Raw genomic sequence first — 14,887 nt, forward strand, 5'->3', positions numbered from 1 at the left:
AGTGCAAACCCTATTATAAATATTGTGTCCATTATAAATTATATTTACTAAGCAGTGCTATTACATAAGCAGTGCTATTACATAAGGAGCTTTGGGATATAGCACCACTATTACTGTAAATATGTATCTATTTCCCTTGATCCTCCGGTCAAACACTGGAATTTTAAGCCATAAAACTCAATCAAAGCAGTTCAGAAGCTAATATTACTAATAATATTTTTTTTTCTATTGATGGATTTCACAGGCAGATCATTGAACTTCCAAGCTTATTACGTTTTTTTCATGGACTTTCGTTTATCCAGTGAGGAACCCTTTCTACGATGCTCTGTACTCCACTACTAAGCCAAATAACTTAATAAGAAAGCCAAAAAAATAATCACAGTCACAGGATTCTTTCCCTCTCACTGCAAAAAGAAACGTGCATAAAATGGATTTATGTGTGATCATTAAGGGTGTCTCTTTTTTCCTCCAGACCAGTATCGGTATAATTAGTAACTGTGTTATCTTGCTATCTTATGCAAACATTATCTGTAGCGGCTGTAAAATGATGCCAGTTGACATAGTCCTGTCTCTCTTAGCATTCGTTAATATGATGGTCTTATTGACGAGAGGTGTTCCTCAGACAATGACTGTTTTTGGGGCGGAGCATGTACTGGATGATACCGGCTGCAAAATTGTTATATATTCCTACAGGATAGTTCGTTCTTTGTCTGTCTCCGTTACTTGTTTACTAACTGTCCTTCAAGCCATCACTATCTCCCCTATTCCAAGCTGGTCCACCATCAAGATCAAAGTTATCAAACACTTGGGTATCTTCCTGCTTGTGATTTTGGTGATTAACATGGCTGTGTGCATAGCAGCTCCATTCTTCTCTGCAGTCCCAAGGAGCGGCCAAATTCCTAAATTCACCTTGAACCTGGGATTTTGCCATGTTTACTTCCCAAATCAGCTGGGCTACATTCTCAATGGATTTGCCGTATCACTCAGGGATTTTGTCTTTGTTGTTGCTATGGTTTTGGCCAGTGGCTACATCATACTCACCCTCTACAGACATCACAAACAGGTCCGGAACATAAGGAGGTTGGACAGTGGGCATAATGTCGCAGCTGAATCCAAGGCTGCTAAAGATGTTCTCAGGCTGGTCATGCTCTATGTCATTTTCTTTGGGATAGATAACATCATCTGGATTTATATGCTGACCGTTTCACAAGTCCCTTCTGTCATCACTGACATGAGAGTTTTTTTCTCCTCTTGCTATGCATCTCTGAGCCCCCTTCTAATAATTAGCTCCAACAGAAAGATCCGCAAGGCAATAAAATGCAGATTGAAACAACAAAGGTTAACACCAGCGGAGGTCTATGTGTGCCACATATAGATTTAAGGGGCAAGCACTTGTCCCTTAACATGTTTCCCTCATTCTTCCCGTTAGGCCATAAGTTCCTAACATGATACAATGGCCAATAGTGGTTGTAAGAAATTCAATTTAGCAATAATTATATTGTAATGAATAAATGTGTTATCAACGGCAGAGTGTTAAAGTATACAGTATAATAGTCTGATCTTTCCTTTTTATATATATATATATATATATATATATATATATATATATATATATATATATATATATATATATATATATATATATACAGTAGTCGACAAATCACCACCAAATCTACTCGCCGAACAAAAAAATCTACTCGCCACCTAGTACCACACGTGTGCTGCTTGGGCCAATAGGAGCTCGCCACAATGTTAAATCCACTCGCCCGGGGCGTGCAAATGTATAGGTTTGTCGAACACTGTATATATATATATATATATATATATATATATATATTATATCTGATTGTATGTTCAGTTATTGTACATTGGAGAGTTATATTGACAGTGCATCTGTACTAAAAGGTCAGAGTAGGCAGAAAACCTGTTTAGGTTTGACATTGAGTAATTATTGACAACTGTGACTTTAGCTGAGAATAGAGGCTATGGCGAAAGCTCTGAGAATCTTCCAGTCCAGACTGTATTTGGTATTCTATGTATATAATATGTGTGCTGTTTCTTATGAGATCATATCAGTTTGAAACTGCAGGACCTAATTTGGAATAGAAATATATATGAAGAGAGCTGATTCAAGGAATATCTGGATAAATACAGAAGTGGGCTTAATAAGCTTAAGGAATGCCATAGGAAAGGCGAGAGGAGAGAGGAAGAAGCAGCACATCTTTATAACACCATGATGTGAGGACATTCTGTAGGATTTCACCATGAAGAGAGAAAGAGACAGGTTAAAACCAAAATGGAGGAAACAGAAGTTTTATTATGACATTAAGGGCCTCATGCAGAGAGCATAGAATTTTCAAATTGGCGAATTTCATAAAAAGTAGCTTTTTTGGAGAGTTTTATTCTCCATATGCAGAAAAGTGCGAATTCTGCTATGTTTAACATGGATGCGTGTGGCGAGTTTGAATGGAAAAGATGCGCGCTTCAGAAATGTAAAAAAAAAAAATCGCGGCTTTTTTTTCCCCTTTGCTATAGGCGGCGAGCGCCATCTTATTGCCAATATTTCCTGGCGCGGCAAAAATGAGAAAATCGCGCCATTTCCCTGGCGCGAACAGCCGCTACATGCCGTTCGTACCTCTCTGCATTCGGAGAGTTTTAAAAATGGCGAGATGGAGGTTCTCGCCAGCCGCGAGGCGAGTTTTAGCAATAAAAAAAACAAAATGGCGCGTTTTTCGTAACTCGCCATTTTATGCCGGTTTCTGCGCGAAATTGTACAAAAAATGGCGAATTTTTAAATAACGATGCTCTCTGCATGAGGCCCCCAGATCTATTCGAAAACAGAAAGAAAGCTGTGCAACCATTTTTAAGAATCCAACATTAATTCGGAACGTTATCATCGCTATTCTTACTCTGTTAGATCTCTACAGATCAGGTCCTTCTAGGGCAAGCAAAACCTTTTCTCCCGGGAGCTACTGAAACGCAACAGATATGAGATTATTTCAATTAGCGTAGCATACGAGCTCGGAGCTGTAAGAATTCAGGGAGGCGCCTTGGCTGAGTTCTTACAACTAAATTTTAATGGTTCACAAGCAGACTTATATACACAAGGCAGGGACAAAAATACAGTTGTCATCTGTTACAAATATGGGTACACATCTAAATTTACATGTATCCTTCACATAATGCCTTTTCTGTAGAGCTTAAAACATTTAACTGCTGAGCAAGAGACATATACAATGGTGACTTATAAGGCAACCCTATCCTCTGGTCTTGTTTTAACAATATTTTGACAAGCATTGAACAGTTGGTCTCAAGCCATTTACGATAGCCTCCTGTGTAAATAGCAAGGCCAGCGTATTCTTTTTAACCTTATCAATTCCAGAACTTGGCATAAGACAGTTTTAACCTTACATACCCTCCTTTTGTTCTGAAAGAACAAATCAATTGACCAGTCCCATTTATTCTTCTGCAAACCACTCAGGAGAGGAAAAACTCCAAGGGAGAAACCTCCAAGAGACCATGTGCCTGCAGAAACCTATCTCTTTTAGGTATCTCGTCAGAGATGAACATATGGGTGGTTGACGAGTACCAATACTATTGGTATTTCTCGCTCTCTTTGTGGGAGGCATATACATAATGGTCGAGCTAGAAGCAGAAACATCTTTCTTTGGCAAAAAAATAGAGCTGATTACACTTTTACCCATCTAGATTAATTCATACACACAGAGTAATAAACCTGCGATTATCCTAATTCCGAAAAGAATTTGATTCCCAATACATCGAGCCAATTTTCAAGGCCAAATGTAAAATCAAACTCTTTTGTTTCCTCTCGCATTCTAGATTAAATTTCTGCTAGAGTATCCATATCATGGTGTAAACTTTTTTGATTGGGTGTCAATATAAGAACGGCATTCTTTACCCACTAATTTACAAACCCCTCCTTGTGCTGCCATCAGATAACCCAATGCCATACAATTTTGCAAAACTACTGTCCTTATCTATTGCTGAACCTTAAAAATAGCGTCTTTTAGTATCGTGAAAAAAACATTTATATTGACTACTGAAAAATCCCCTTTTGCATATAAATCATACATTCCTAACAGGGTATTAGACTTCCCACTACTCTCTTAACTGAGCTATTTTTAATAATTAATGCCTTTCAATTTCGTATTCTTTGCTTAGGTATGATGAACATTATTTAAATTCTATTTCTGAGCATAAGTGGGGGTTGGTGTGGGTTAATATTTCCTAGGAGCGACTGCCCAGTACATACATCTTACATACTACATTTACTCAGAATATCGGAACAGACAAAATGGCTGCCATAGGCAAAATGGTTGACTTGTGATCCTTTCCTTGTGGTTGACACACGCCCTTGGGTGACCTCCCCACCTTCCTCTTTTCCAATCTTCTCTGCCCCCTCTTCCTTTAGAGACAGTCTTTTTAAAGAACAGTTAACCATATCATAGTCCTGCCGGACCAAAAAAATAGTCCCATAGTACATAACTTGATTCCTTTCTGGCCATTGTATTGGCCCGGTTGATTTCTTTTTCTTTCTCTTCTTCTGGGGGACTGCTGACATCTTCATCACCAAAAAGAGACATAGCATTGGTGGGGGGGGTTGCAACGCACTTCAGGACCAAAGTTTTGCTGTTCATAACACAGAGAGTAATGAGTAGGACAGACACACATACAAAAACATCCACTAGCTTCGCTCCCAGCGAAATAATCTAACCACCAAGTCCCAACAAATCCCAACCCTCATCTCTACCTTCAAACACTGGAACCACTTTCCCAAATAACATAACCTGGTCTAGTTGCAGGATAATAATTTATCTATCCTTCTATCACAGAGTCAATAATTTCCCTAGGGTAAACTTGTATTTCTACTCCCTTCATAACCAATTTCTTATATATATATAGTTCTACAAATATCTTATAGCATCTTGTCTTTTTCCAAGGGGTTAAATATAACTCTCGTGTTCCTGGGGTGCAATTTATTCGGTATGTATAGTACATTGGGATATATTGCACTAAGATGTGGGCTTTGTTTACCAGGATTCCATTATATAACAAAATATTCTTGTTACTACCTTATCGTCTTCATGTGGACACCACTTACAGTATATAAACCTAATAGAATAAACATTGTAATTAAAATAATAAAACCTGTAAAAAGAAAGGTTATTAAAAAGTTCAAAGTTCATATGTTGAGGTCCGATGTTCTTCCTATGAACTTTTCTCCTTTTTTTGGTTAGTGCCGGGTTTTCTTATGAACCAAAACACCAACTGAGAATGGCTGTGTCTTTAGGCCATCCCTCCTTTGTTGAGGTTTAATTTTGAAGCGACTGTGGGAGCACTTGTGTAACATGGATCCAGGAAAAATACTCTGATTGGGTAGAATCTGGAATAGGGCTCTCCACTTTAGATGAAAAGCGCTTTTGCGTCACCTTTATCTTCATCTAATTGGAAGGACTGCACCTGGACATGAGACACTAAGACAATTGCATTAGTTTCACACAATAGATGCTGATTAAAATCGTCTGTTTAGAGCATAATCATACAACATTAAATCTACAAGGTACCTAGGGTGACCATTGGTCTTCCCATGAGAGAAAATTATATCTGATTGTCACATTAGGCTAAGCCAAATACACCTTTATATTTAAGGGATCAATCACAAGGCTAAACAGGCAGAAAAATAAACGGTGGTTCATTCGGATAAGACCTTGAAAACACAAACACAAGAAACAGAGAATATACTTTGGGGAACCTTATACTTATTAGGAAAATAACTTGGGGAGATTTGGACTCGAAATCCAGGAGTCTGGGGGCACAGGGAGGCCCTGGTGTAATTCACACTGCGTTCCGTCAAATCATGCCTGCTTGCTGGGGAAAATTAAGTGACTACCAGCACTTTGGCCCCACAACTCCTGCAACCAAAATAATTATATTTCCACCCAAATATCCTCCTAAAACTGACACACAAGAAATTTCACAGTTCCGCTAAGGGAATATGACATAGAAAATAACAGGGTCAGTTCACTTTCAAGCACTCCATATCTGAGCTGGGGCATTGGAATGCTTATTCACATGTAATTTACATGCCAATTCACCAACCTGGGTTTAAATCACAGGACAAACACAATGCATTGCAGGCTTAGAACTCATAAAACAAACATGTAGACACAAGAGCTTGCACTCCACTATTTGCACCTATCATGTGGGGTTCTAAAACCTTCTCTTCTCTAGGACACCAGCTAAGAATACCTTGCTGGCAGGCAAGACACGCCAAAATATCACCTCCCTTTCCCCTCATGTGCCAGGAGACTCTGTTCTCATAAGCATATTCTGTGCAGCTATTTCTCATAAGGGGCCACCCATACAAGGCAATCCACTTATAAGTTTGCACAGACAGCTGCAGGCCCATGAGGCAAAGGGAATACACAGAGAATGCATTAACTAGCCCACTGGCAGTTAACCCTACATACACAGTTCCTAGTTTATATCCATGTGGGGGTATAAAAAGGAAAAATTACAGGCAACCTAGTAAGGTACAATATTATGTAACCATGCTGTAAAATGGCTACAGTCATCTCTCCTGCTGACAGTAAGGCCTGGTAAGTTATGGGCATGCCAGCAGTAATTATGGAGGTTTGCCCTCACACCCTGGTGAGGTGCCCTATGTATGGATGGGAGTGATTGCACCGAGGGGTGCACCACAGAGGAGTTCCTCACCAGGACCATCCACAAGCGGACGCTGGGATCCTGATGAGATGGAGGCGCTGCACTGGATATAGGTATGACTCAAGTACAGTACCTCAACTGCCTGTCTGGGTTGGCAATCCCCACACACCATCTTGCGGGAGACTCAGGAGTCCTGTTGCCAACAGGTGCACCACCAGACACTACACTAATGGGGACTCTATATTAATCAATTTACACCTTTTTCCATTTCAAGCCATATAACAAGCTCAAATAACTCTCTGGGCTTCCTGCCAAAACCTTGTAACAGAAAAAAAATGGTTAATTACTGGTTACTGCAATACAATTTGGGACAGCTTGAAATATGCAGCTCTTCACACAGCCCGACAATGTTTCTGGTATTCAAAAATTAAAACTGGATCCTTGTTAAACAGAAAATTGTAGGCTTTAACATATACTTTTAGATAGTTTAGTTACTGGTTATACACAAAAAGAGCACAGAGCGCAGATACAAAACAAACAGAATTTTACGCTTCTTTCACACATTCAACCAGTTTTTACAAAAAAATAACAGACACATATTTTCTTACCTATTTTAATAAATAGGAAAACAAAACAGTTTGATCCTGCAGAATAAATTAATAAAGATATCCCTTTTTTTTCTCTTCATATCATAATTAACTTATTTTTATTTTTTTTTTTATTATTTTTTTTAAACTAATTTTTAAAATGCTGAGCTTCTAGTTAGCTTTGTGTCTAGAATATATTTCCCCTGTTATTCTATATAAGATATTCACCTGATTTTATCTGTGGAGATTTAGAGGAAAAGAATTATAATTCTGGTTAAGGAAATAAATCGCCTGGCCAGTACGATAAACATCCTTATTATTCCAGTGACTGGACTGTTTACAAAAATAATTCATCCTTTCTTTATTCTTTTTCTCCACAGATACCCAAAACTTTCCCATGCCCAGTGTAAATTAGTTTATATTATTGTGGTGGTGTACACTTTTTAGAAATTAAATTTCAATCATGAGCAATTAATTATATTCTTATTTTAGAATCATTTGCAAGTCCTGAATAGTCATTTTGTATACATAGTATTCTTATTATTCAATGCAAATAACACTTTCACATAGATAGAATTCACCCAGATTCTTACAAGCACACACACAGGGATTACTCAATCAATCAACCTTTTTTTTCTTTTTTTTTTTTTTTACCATATCCATACTTAAAAATAAAACATTCTGAGGGAAAAAGAAACCTATACCTGTTATACTCTTGTTCTCCACTTTTCAATTCAGACAGGAAAATATTATTAATTTAAACTTAATATATACTCATACTCAGTTAATGTTGCACAAATAATTTGAGTTTGCATGTTCGTTTTTCCTAAGAGGCATGCTGCGATTCACGATTTTGTTACATTCCTATGCCTGTGTAAAAATAGCTGGAGGAAAAAAGGTGGGGGCTACTTGCAGCTGCTTATTACAATACATACTGTACAGGCGAGAGAGAGAGACAGCTGATTTTGCCACTGACAGTGAGGGAGAGGTTTGTGCGAGGGCTGACAGGTTAGTGTAAGTTCATTAGATGACAAAATGTTAGTGCCCATAATGAGTTTATACAGGAAAGAAATCTTAACACTTTATGCGCACGTATTAATAAACAATTATTAACTTAACTTTAAACAATACCTTAACTTAACATTAAACAATCCTTATTATTAACTTAACTTTAAACAATTTTAACTTAACTTAACTTAAATTGCCATGCTATTTGAAATCATATACTGTCCGTTTTACTTATCAGGGACTTACTGTACACTTGATTAAACAATAGGGACTCACCCTTTGTTACATAAATCACAGACTTACCCTCGATAAAACCAAAGGGACTCTCACCCTTTGTTACATAAATCGGGGACTTACCCTTGATTAAAGGGACTTACCCACGATTAAACAATAAGGACTCTCACCTTATGTTCTTTTGCCCTTATAAATTTAGGTTGTTTAGTTTCGCAGAGGAAAAGGTGAGAAACAAATAAAAAGAATCTTTACTCACCCTTTTTCCTGTGCGAAATTCCACTTCTGTCACCAAAACTGTTAGATCTCTACAGATCAGGTCCTTCTAGGGCAAGCAAAACCTTTTCTCCCGGGAGCTACTGAAACGCAACAGATATGAGATTATTTCAATTAGCGTAGCATACGAGCTCGGAGCTGTAAGAATTCAGGGAGGCGCCTTGGCTGAGTTCTTACAACTAAATTTTAATGGTTCACAAGCAGACTTATATACACAAGGCAGGGACAAAAATACAGTTGTCATCTGTTACACTGGCGACACACTTTATTCGAGCTCGGCTAGTCCCACGAATTCGGGTATACCCGGGTGTATTGAGGTTTGTGACTGTTTTCTGCCCGAGTGCATTGGGTTATTTTCCAGGCAGGGATTAAAGCATTTTATTCCCGCTGGCTGCAATACTGCACAGTATATATATATATACTGCATTACAATTCATGAATTTATGCCATCTGGTAGACACGCGAAGCATTGCAGCCTATTAAATGCTAATCATTATAATTTAACAGATCAGCCGCCCGTCAGCCAGGCATGAACCCAGGCTGGGAAGGCAAACGCAACGGGGCTTGTCAGAGGTGAGGAGCGGCGCATTCCAGGTATCTGCCAGGTACATACTGGGTATTTGCTCGAATAAAGTGTGTCGGTGCAGTACAAATATGGGTACACATCTAAATTTACATGTATCCTTCACATAATGCCTTTTCTGTAGAGCTTAAAACATTTAACTGCTGAGCAAGAGACATATACAATGGTGACTTATAAGGCAACCCTATCCTCTGGTCTTGTTTTAACAATATTTTGACAAGCATTGAACAGTTGGTCTCAAGCCATTTACGATAGCCTCCTGTGTAAATAGCAAGGCCAGCGTATTCTTTTTAACCTTATCAATTCCAGAACTTGGCATAAGACAGTTTTAACCTTACAGTATGTAATTATTTTCAAAATAAATGTTTTGTTATTGTGTGCAACGACGAGAATGCTGAATGCTGTTATGCTGGAGTAAATCTATAGAAAAAGCCATGAAAAAAGACATTTAACATTGGCGAGCCAGCCTTCATTCAGTTTTTTTGTCACATTTGGATTAGAGGGGTGTGGTCGATACATCCTGGATCCAATATTTGAGAAAAAATTGAAACGAATTAAAGGAAAAAGAAGTGTCAGTTTTTGGTAGATTTGACAACAGTTGATTAACAGATCAGAGATAGAGAACCATGTTTCACGATTCTCCAAAAGGGAGAAGGACAGTTCGGGGGTTGCCTTTCTCTGGTTACATTTCCCAAGGAAGAAGGAACATTTGCGGGACGTGCAGGGAGCATTGTCAGGAGCATTTGTATGCGCTGAATGGAATAACATGGAATTTCTTCAAAGACACGTTGCGACGTTTGTGGGGGAACAATTCGAGTCTTGGAGCACGTGTTTTCAATGAAAGTAATGGAATTTATTGATTCATATGCAAATTACGGTAAAATGGTATTAAATGTGTTACCTTATACATATACTGACACAAATGTGACGGTTTCAAAGATGAGAAATTGCATAAAAACAAAGTTAAGACAGATTAATGATCAAATTGCAACATTTTAAAGTAAATGCATACATGATTTAGGCTGCGCTTATAGTGGCTTTAAAACAAAAAACGTCGCTCAAAAACAAATCAATTGACCCCGTCACCAGCGCTTATAGTAAGCGCGACGGCGATGGAGTGACGTAGCAGCAACCAATTTTGGTAGCCGGGTCTATTTGATTTTTTGTGAAAAAATGATGTGAGGACACTAAGATTTCACCAGGAAGAGAGAAAGAGACAGGTTAAAACCAAGATGGAGGAAACAGAAGCTTTATTATGACATGAAGATCTATTCAGAAACAGAATGAAAGCTGTGAAACCATTTTTAAGAATCCATCATTAATTCGGAACGTCATCATTGCTATTCTTACTATTTTTCTATGTAAAACAGATGAATCAGACTGCTCTCCTTAAGTGTTGCGTACAATATAGATAGGGTGAGCAGGTGCAAGGAGGTAAACAATATAACATACAGAGAGAACCCAAAAGGAGGGCTCAAAGAACCCCACTGGAATGCACTCATAGCATATAATCCTATACAGAGTTACCCTCCTGAGGTCAAATGAACAGATCAAATAGGGATTAAAAAGAGTGACCAAAACAAAAAAGTTTTATTACATCAAATTATTCACACTAAATAGTTCAAATCCATAAAATTGTCCCCACGGAGGAGATCTGGAGAAAGAGAGGGATTAATTGCCACTGGATAGTTATAATTAGACTGATGGCAAAACACTCCTTATCTCCTGCAGTCCATGTGTCATATAGTAACCATTGCCAATATGTAGTGGGAGCACAATTGTACTCAAATTACAAATCTGATTAGATATTCTTTGAGACTCACACTAATCCAGTAGGTGATATAAATTACGCTGTATACATAGATAAAGTAGATGGTATAGGTACAGGCGTGATATCAGTTAGTAAGGGATTAATACCAAAGCTTGCCTTACCACATAGACTATGCAAATTGTGCTGTAGGAATGAATATCAACTGTCAGTATGGCTGATCTCCGGTATATTGTATCCACCATAAATTGTAACATTAATGTATTGTTTTGTATGTCTTTATTTATATAGCGCCATTAATGTACAGTACATAGCGCTTCACAGCAGTAATACATGTGGTAATCAAATAAATAACAGATAATATAAATAACAGATCATGGTAATAAGCGCTTTAGGCATAAAAGTAACATTAAGGAAGAGGAGTCCCTGACCTGAGGAGCTTACAGTCTAGTTCCTCCTTCTCCTTCCGTGCACCCCAAAACTGGAACAACCTACCAGAGACTCTCATATCCACCACCAGCTTAAGTTCTTTCAAATCTAAGGCTGTCTCACACTTTAATCTGGTCTGTAACTGTTTCATACGCTCATAATATATATTTTCTTTAACTGTGCATGCAATGTCTTGTATATAAATGTATACCTTGTTCATTTATGTAACTGTATTTGTAACCATGTATTATTTTGCTTTACTCTGTGCCCAGGACATACTTGAAAACGAGAGGTAACTCTCAATGTATTACTTCCTGGTAAAATATTTTATAAATAAATAAATAAATAAATAAATACATAAATAATTGGTAGGTAGGGAGAACGTACAGAGACAGTAGGAGGGAGTTCTGGTAAGTGCTTCTGCAGGGGGCCAAGCTTTATGTATCATGTGTTCAGAATATCCACAGTGCTATTCATGTGCTTCTTTAAGCAAGTGTGCCTTAAGGTGGGTCTTAAAGGTGGATAGAGAGGGTGTGGAGGGATTCCAGAGGTGTGGGGCAGTCAGTGAAAAAGGTTTAAGGCGGGAGAGTGCTTTAGATACAAAGGAGGTAGAAAGAAGACATCCCTGAGAAGAATGCAAGAGTCTGGATGGTGCATAACGAGAAATTAGGGCTGAGATGTAAGGAGGGGCAGAAGAGTGTAAAGCTTTAAAAGTGAGGAGAAGAATGGAGTGTGAGATGCGGGATTTGATCGGAAGCCAGGAGAAGGATTTCATGAGGGGAGATGCTGAGACAGATCTAGGAAAAAGTAGTCTGACTCTGGCAGCAACGTTTAGGATAGATTATAGGGGAGACAGGTGAGATGCAGGAAGGCCGGACAGCAGGAGGTTAAAGTAATCAAGATGGGAGAGAATGAGGGCCTGAGTCAGAGCTTTAGCAGTCGAGCAACAGAGGAAAGGGCGTATCTTTGCTATATTGCGGAGGAAAAAGCAGCAGGTTTTAGATATGTTTTGAATGTGAGGGGCGAATGTGAGAGAGGAGTCGAGTGTGACCCCTAGGCAGCGTGCTTGGGCTACTGGGTGAATGATCGTAGTTCCAACAGTAATGTGGAAGGAGGTAGTAGGACCAGGTTTGGGAGGAAGTATGAAGAGCTCTGTTTTAGCCATGTTGAGTTTAAGGCTGCGGAGGGCCATCCAGGATGATATAGCAGAGAGACATTCAGAAACTTTGGTCTGTACAGCAGGTGTATGGTCAGGGGCAGAAAGGTAAATTTGTGTCGTCAGCATAGCGGTGATAATTAAACCCAAAAGATGTTATTAGGTCACCTAGAGAGAGTGTGTACAGAGAAAAGAGAAGAGGTCCCAGTACAGAGCCCTGGGGTACCCCAAAGAGAGATCAATAGAGGAGGAGGTGTTAGCAGAAGAGACACGGAAAGTACGATGGGAGAGGTAGGATGAGATCCAGGATAGAGCTTTGTTCCGAATACCAAGAGTATGGAGAATGTGAAGGAGAAGGGGGTGGTCCACTGTGTCAAATGCTGCAGAGAGGTCGAGTAATATGAGCAGAGTGTAATGACCTCTGCCTTTGGCAGCATGGAGGTCGTCAGTTATTTTAGTGAGGGCTGTTTCCGTGGAGTGAGCAGTGCGGAAGCCAGATTGTAGATGGTCTAGGAGAGAATTAGGTGTGGAGAAAATGAAGCAAGCGAGAGAATACAAGACGTTCAAGGAGTTTAGAGGCAAAAGGCAGGAGGGAGACAGGTCGATAGTTAGAAAGACAGGTAGGGTCAAGCTTGTATAATGTATCCATATACTCAAGACAATATAGTAAAGGTTGAATACCGAGGGAAGCCTCGCCACAATGTAGGCTACTCTAAACATAGAGTGTATGTGTACCAAACAGTCACACTGAGTCAGCTGCAAAATGACTATGCATATACAAAATGAAACCGCAACCTGTATATAGATAGATATTAGGTCATTGCGTTATAGTGTGGTTGGAGATTGTTTGCACACATAAAAGGTCACAGCGAACCCAAAAGAAACAACTGATACAAGCCGTAATGGTTGAGACCCGCATGGACCGCAGCTCCTCCGTGACGTCACATCCGCGACGTTGCGGCTTCCCTCGGTATTAGATTATAAGCTCTTCAGGTCAGGGTCTCCTTTTCTAATGTTACTTTTATGTCTGTTCCCATTATGTGTTATATTATAATGTCACTTGTATTGTACGTAGGTTTTCAATCCTTGTAGGGAACCAACATGAGAGATCGTCATACAAAATATATAGTGTAGACCTATACAGAGTTTAACAAACTTCTTCATTAAGTGTACCAATGGAGGTAATAGGATTCTTTTTGGAAGCAATATAAAGTTTTATATTTTTAAATATAGTGTTGTTTTTCTTACCTAAGATTTGCAAGAGGGGCACTTAAAATAAACAAACAAAGTAATCACAGTTTTCACCTTGGAATATTTCCACGGCTACAGATTGTGCTGTTTTGAACATTGAAACATCCCATTGTAATGTACTTTTTACAATATTTACAGATGCATTTGCTTGTTAATTTCTCCAAATATTTGTAAGAGCACCGTCAGAATGTGATTTCAAAACGCAAGCAATACACAGGGCACATCCCTTCAAATCTCAATTCCACAGCAAAGTAAACACGTCTCAGTAACGGAAAGCAGTTAAAACAAAATATGTTTCCCATCATTTTATAAAACAAACGCTATTGTAAATTTATTATCAAACTGAATAATTATTATGTCCCCAAAACCAGAATTCCATTTTATTAAGGACTCTGAGGAATGCATTAATGGCATTGATAAGCTACAGTAAAATAAGAACAAGTGTGAAAAAGAATAGCTTTTTGTTTTCTATTACATGTAACCCTTGTGTCTGCTAAGTAACAATATGACACTGCCCATAGTAGGTTCACTTCCTAGGATATGTGACTATGATAAGCCAGTGAGAGGACTGGTGAAGAAGGAGGGACTATGAGTGGGATTGAGCCTGAAATGCTGGGAGAATCCATCTTGTGAGGCAGATCTGCATGGAGCAGAGACTGTGAGGCAGCTTGCTGAGCCATCTACCAAGAGGGATCTGCAGATGCCCGACATGGAGAGTGGATTTAGTGGTAAGCTGCAGCACAGTGAAGAAAGCCCAGTGACGTGCCACAGTGATGAACTGCCAGCCCAGAGGAAAAGCTTAGGACACAGATAGCTGAAGGAGGGAATTGCCCTGCATGTGAAAGGAAAGGGTACCCTTTACACTTATCTTTGCTAAGCACAGGCCCGCAACTGGCAATTCTGGCAACAAT

General features: G+C 39.0%; 1 protein-coding gene across 1 annotated transcript; it reads left to right on the forward strand.

Moving 5' to 3' along the window:
* The first annotated feature begins 427 nt into the window (after positions 1–427).
* On the forward strand, positions 428–1,375 carry LOC142503283 (olfactory receptor class A-like protein 1). Its single transcript, XM_075615445.1, has one exon. It carries the CDS (start codon positions 428–430, stop codon positions 1,373–1,375), a length of 948 nt encoding a protein of 315 aa, XP_075471560.1.
* The last annotated feature ends 13,512 nt before the right edge of the window (positions 1,376–14,887 follow it).

This window comes from Ascaphus truei, chromosome 9 (genome assembly GCF_040206685.1).
Source record: "Ascaphus truei isolate aAscTru1 chromosome 9, aAscTru1.hap1, whole genome shotgun sequence".
Lineage (NCBI taxonomy): Eukaryota > Metazoa > Chordata > Amphibia > Anura > Ascaphidae > Ascaphus > Ascaphus truei.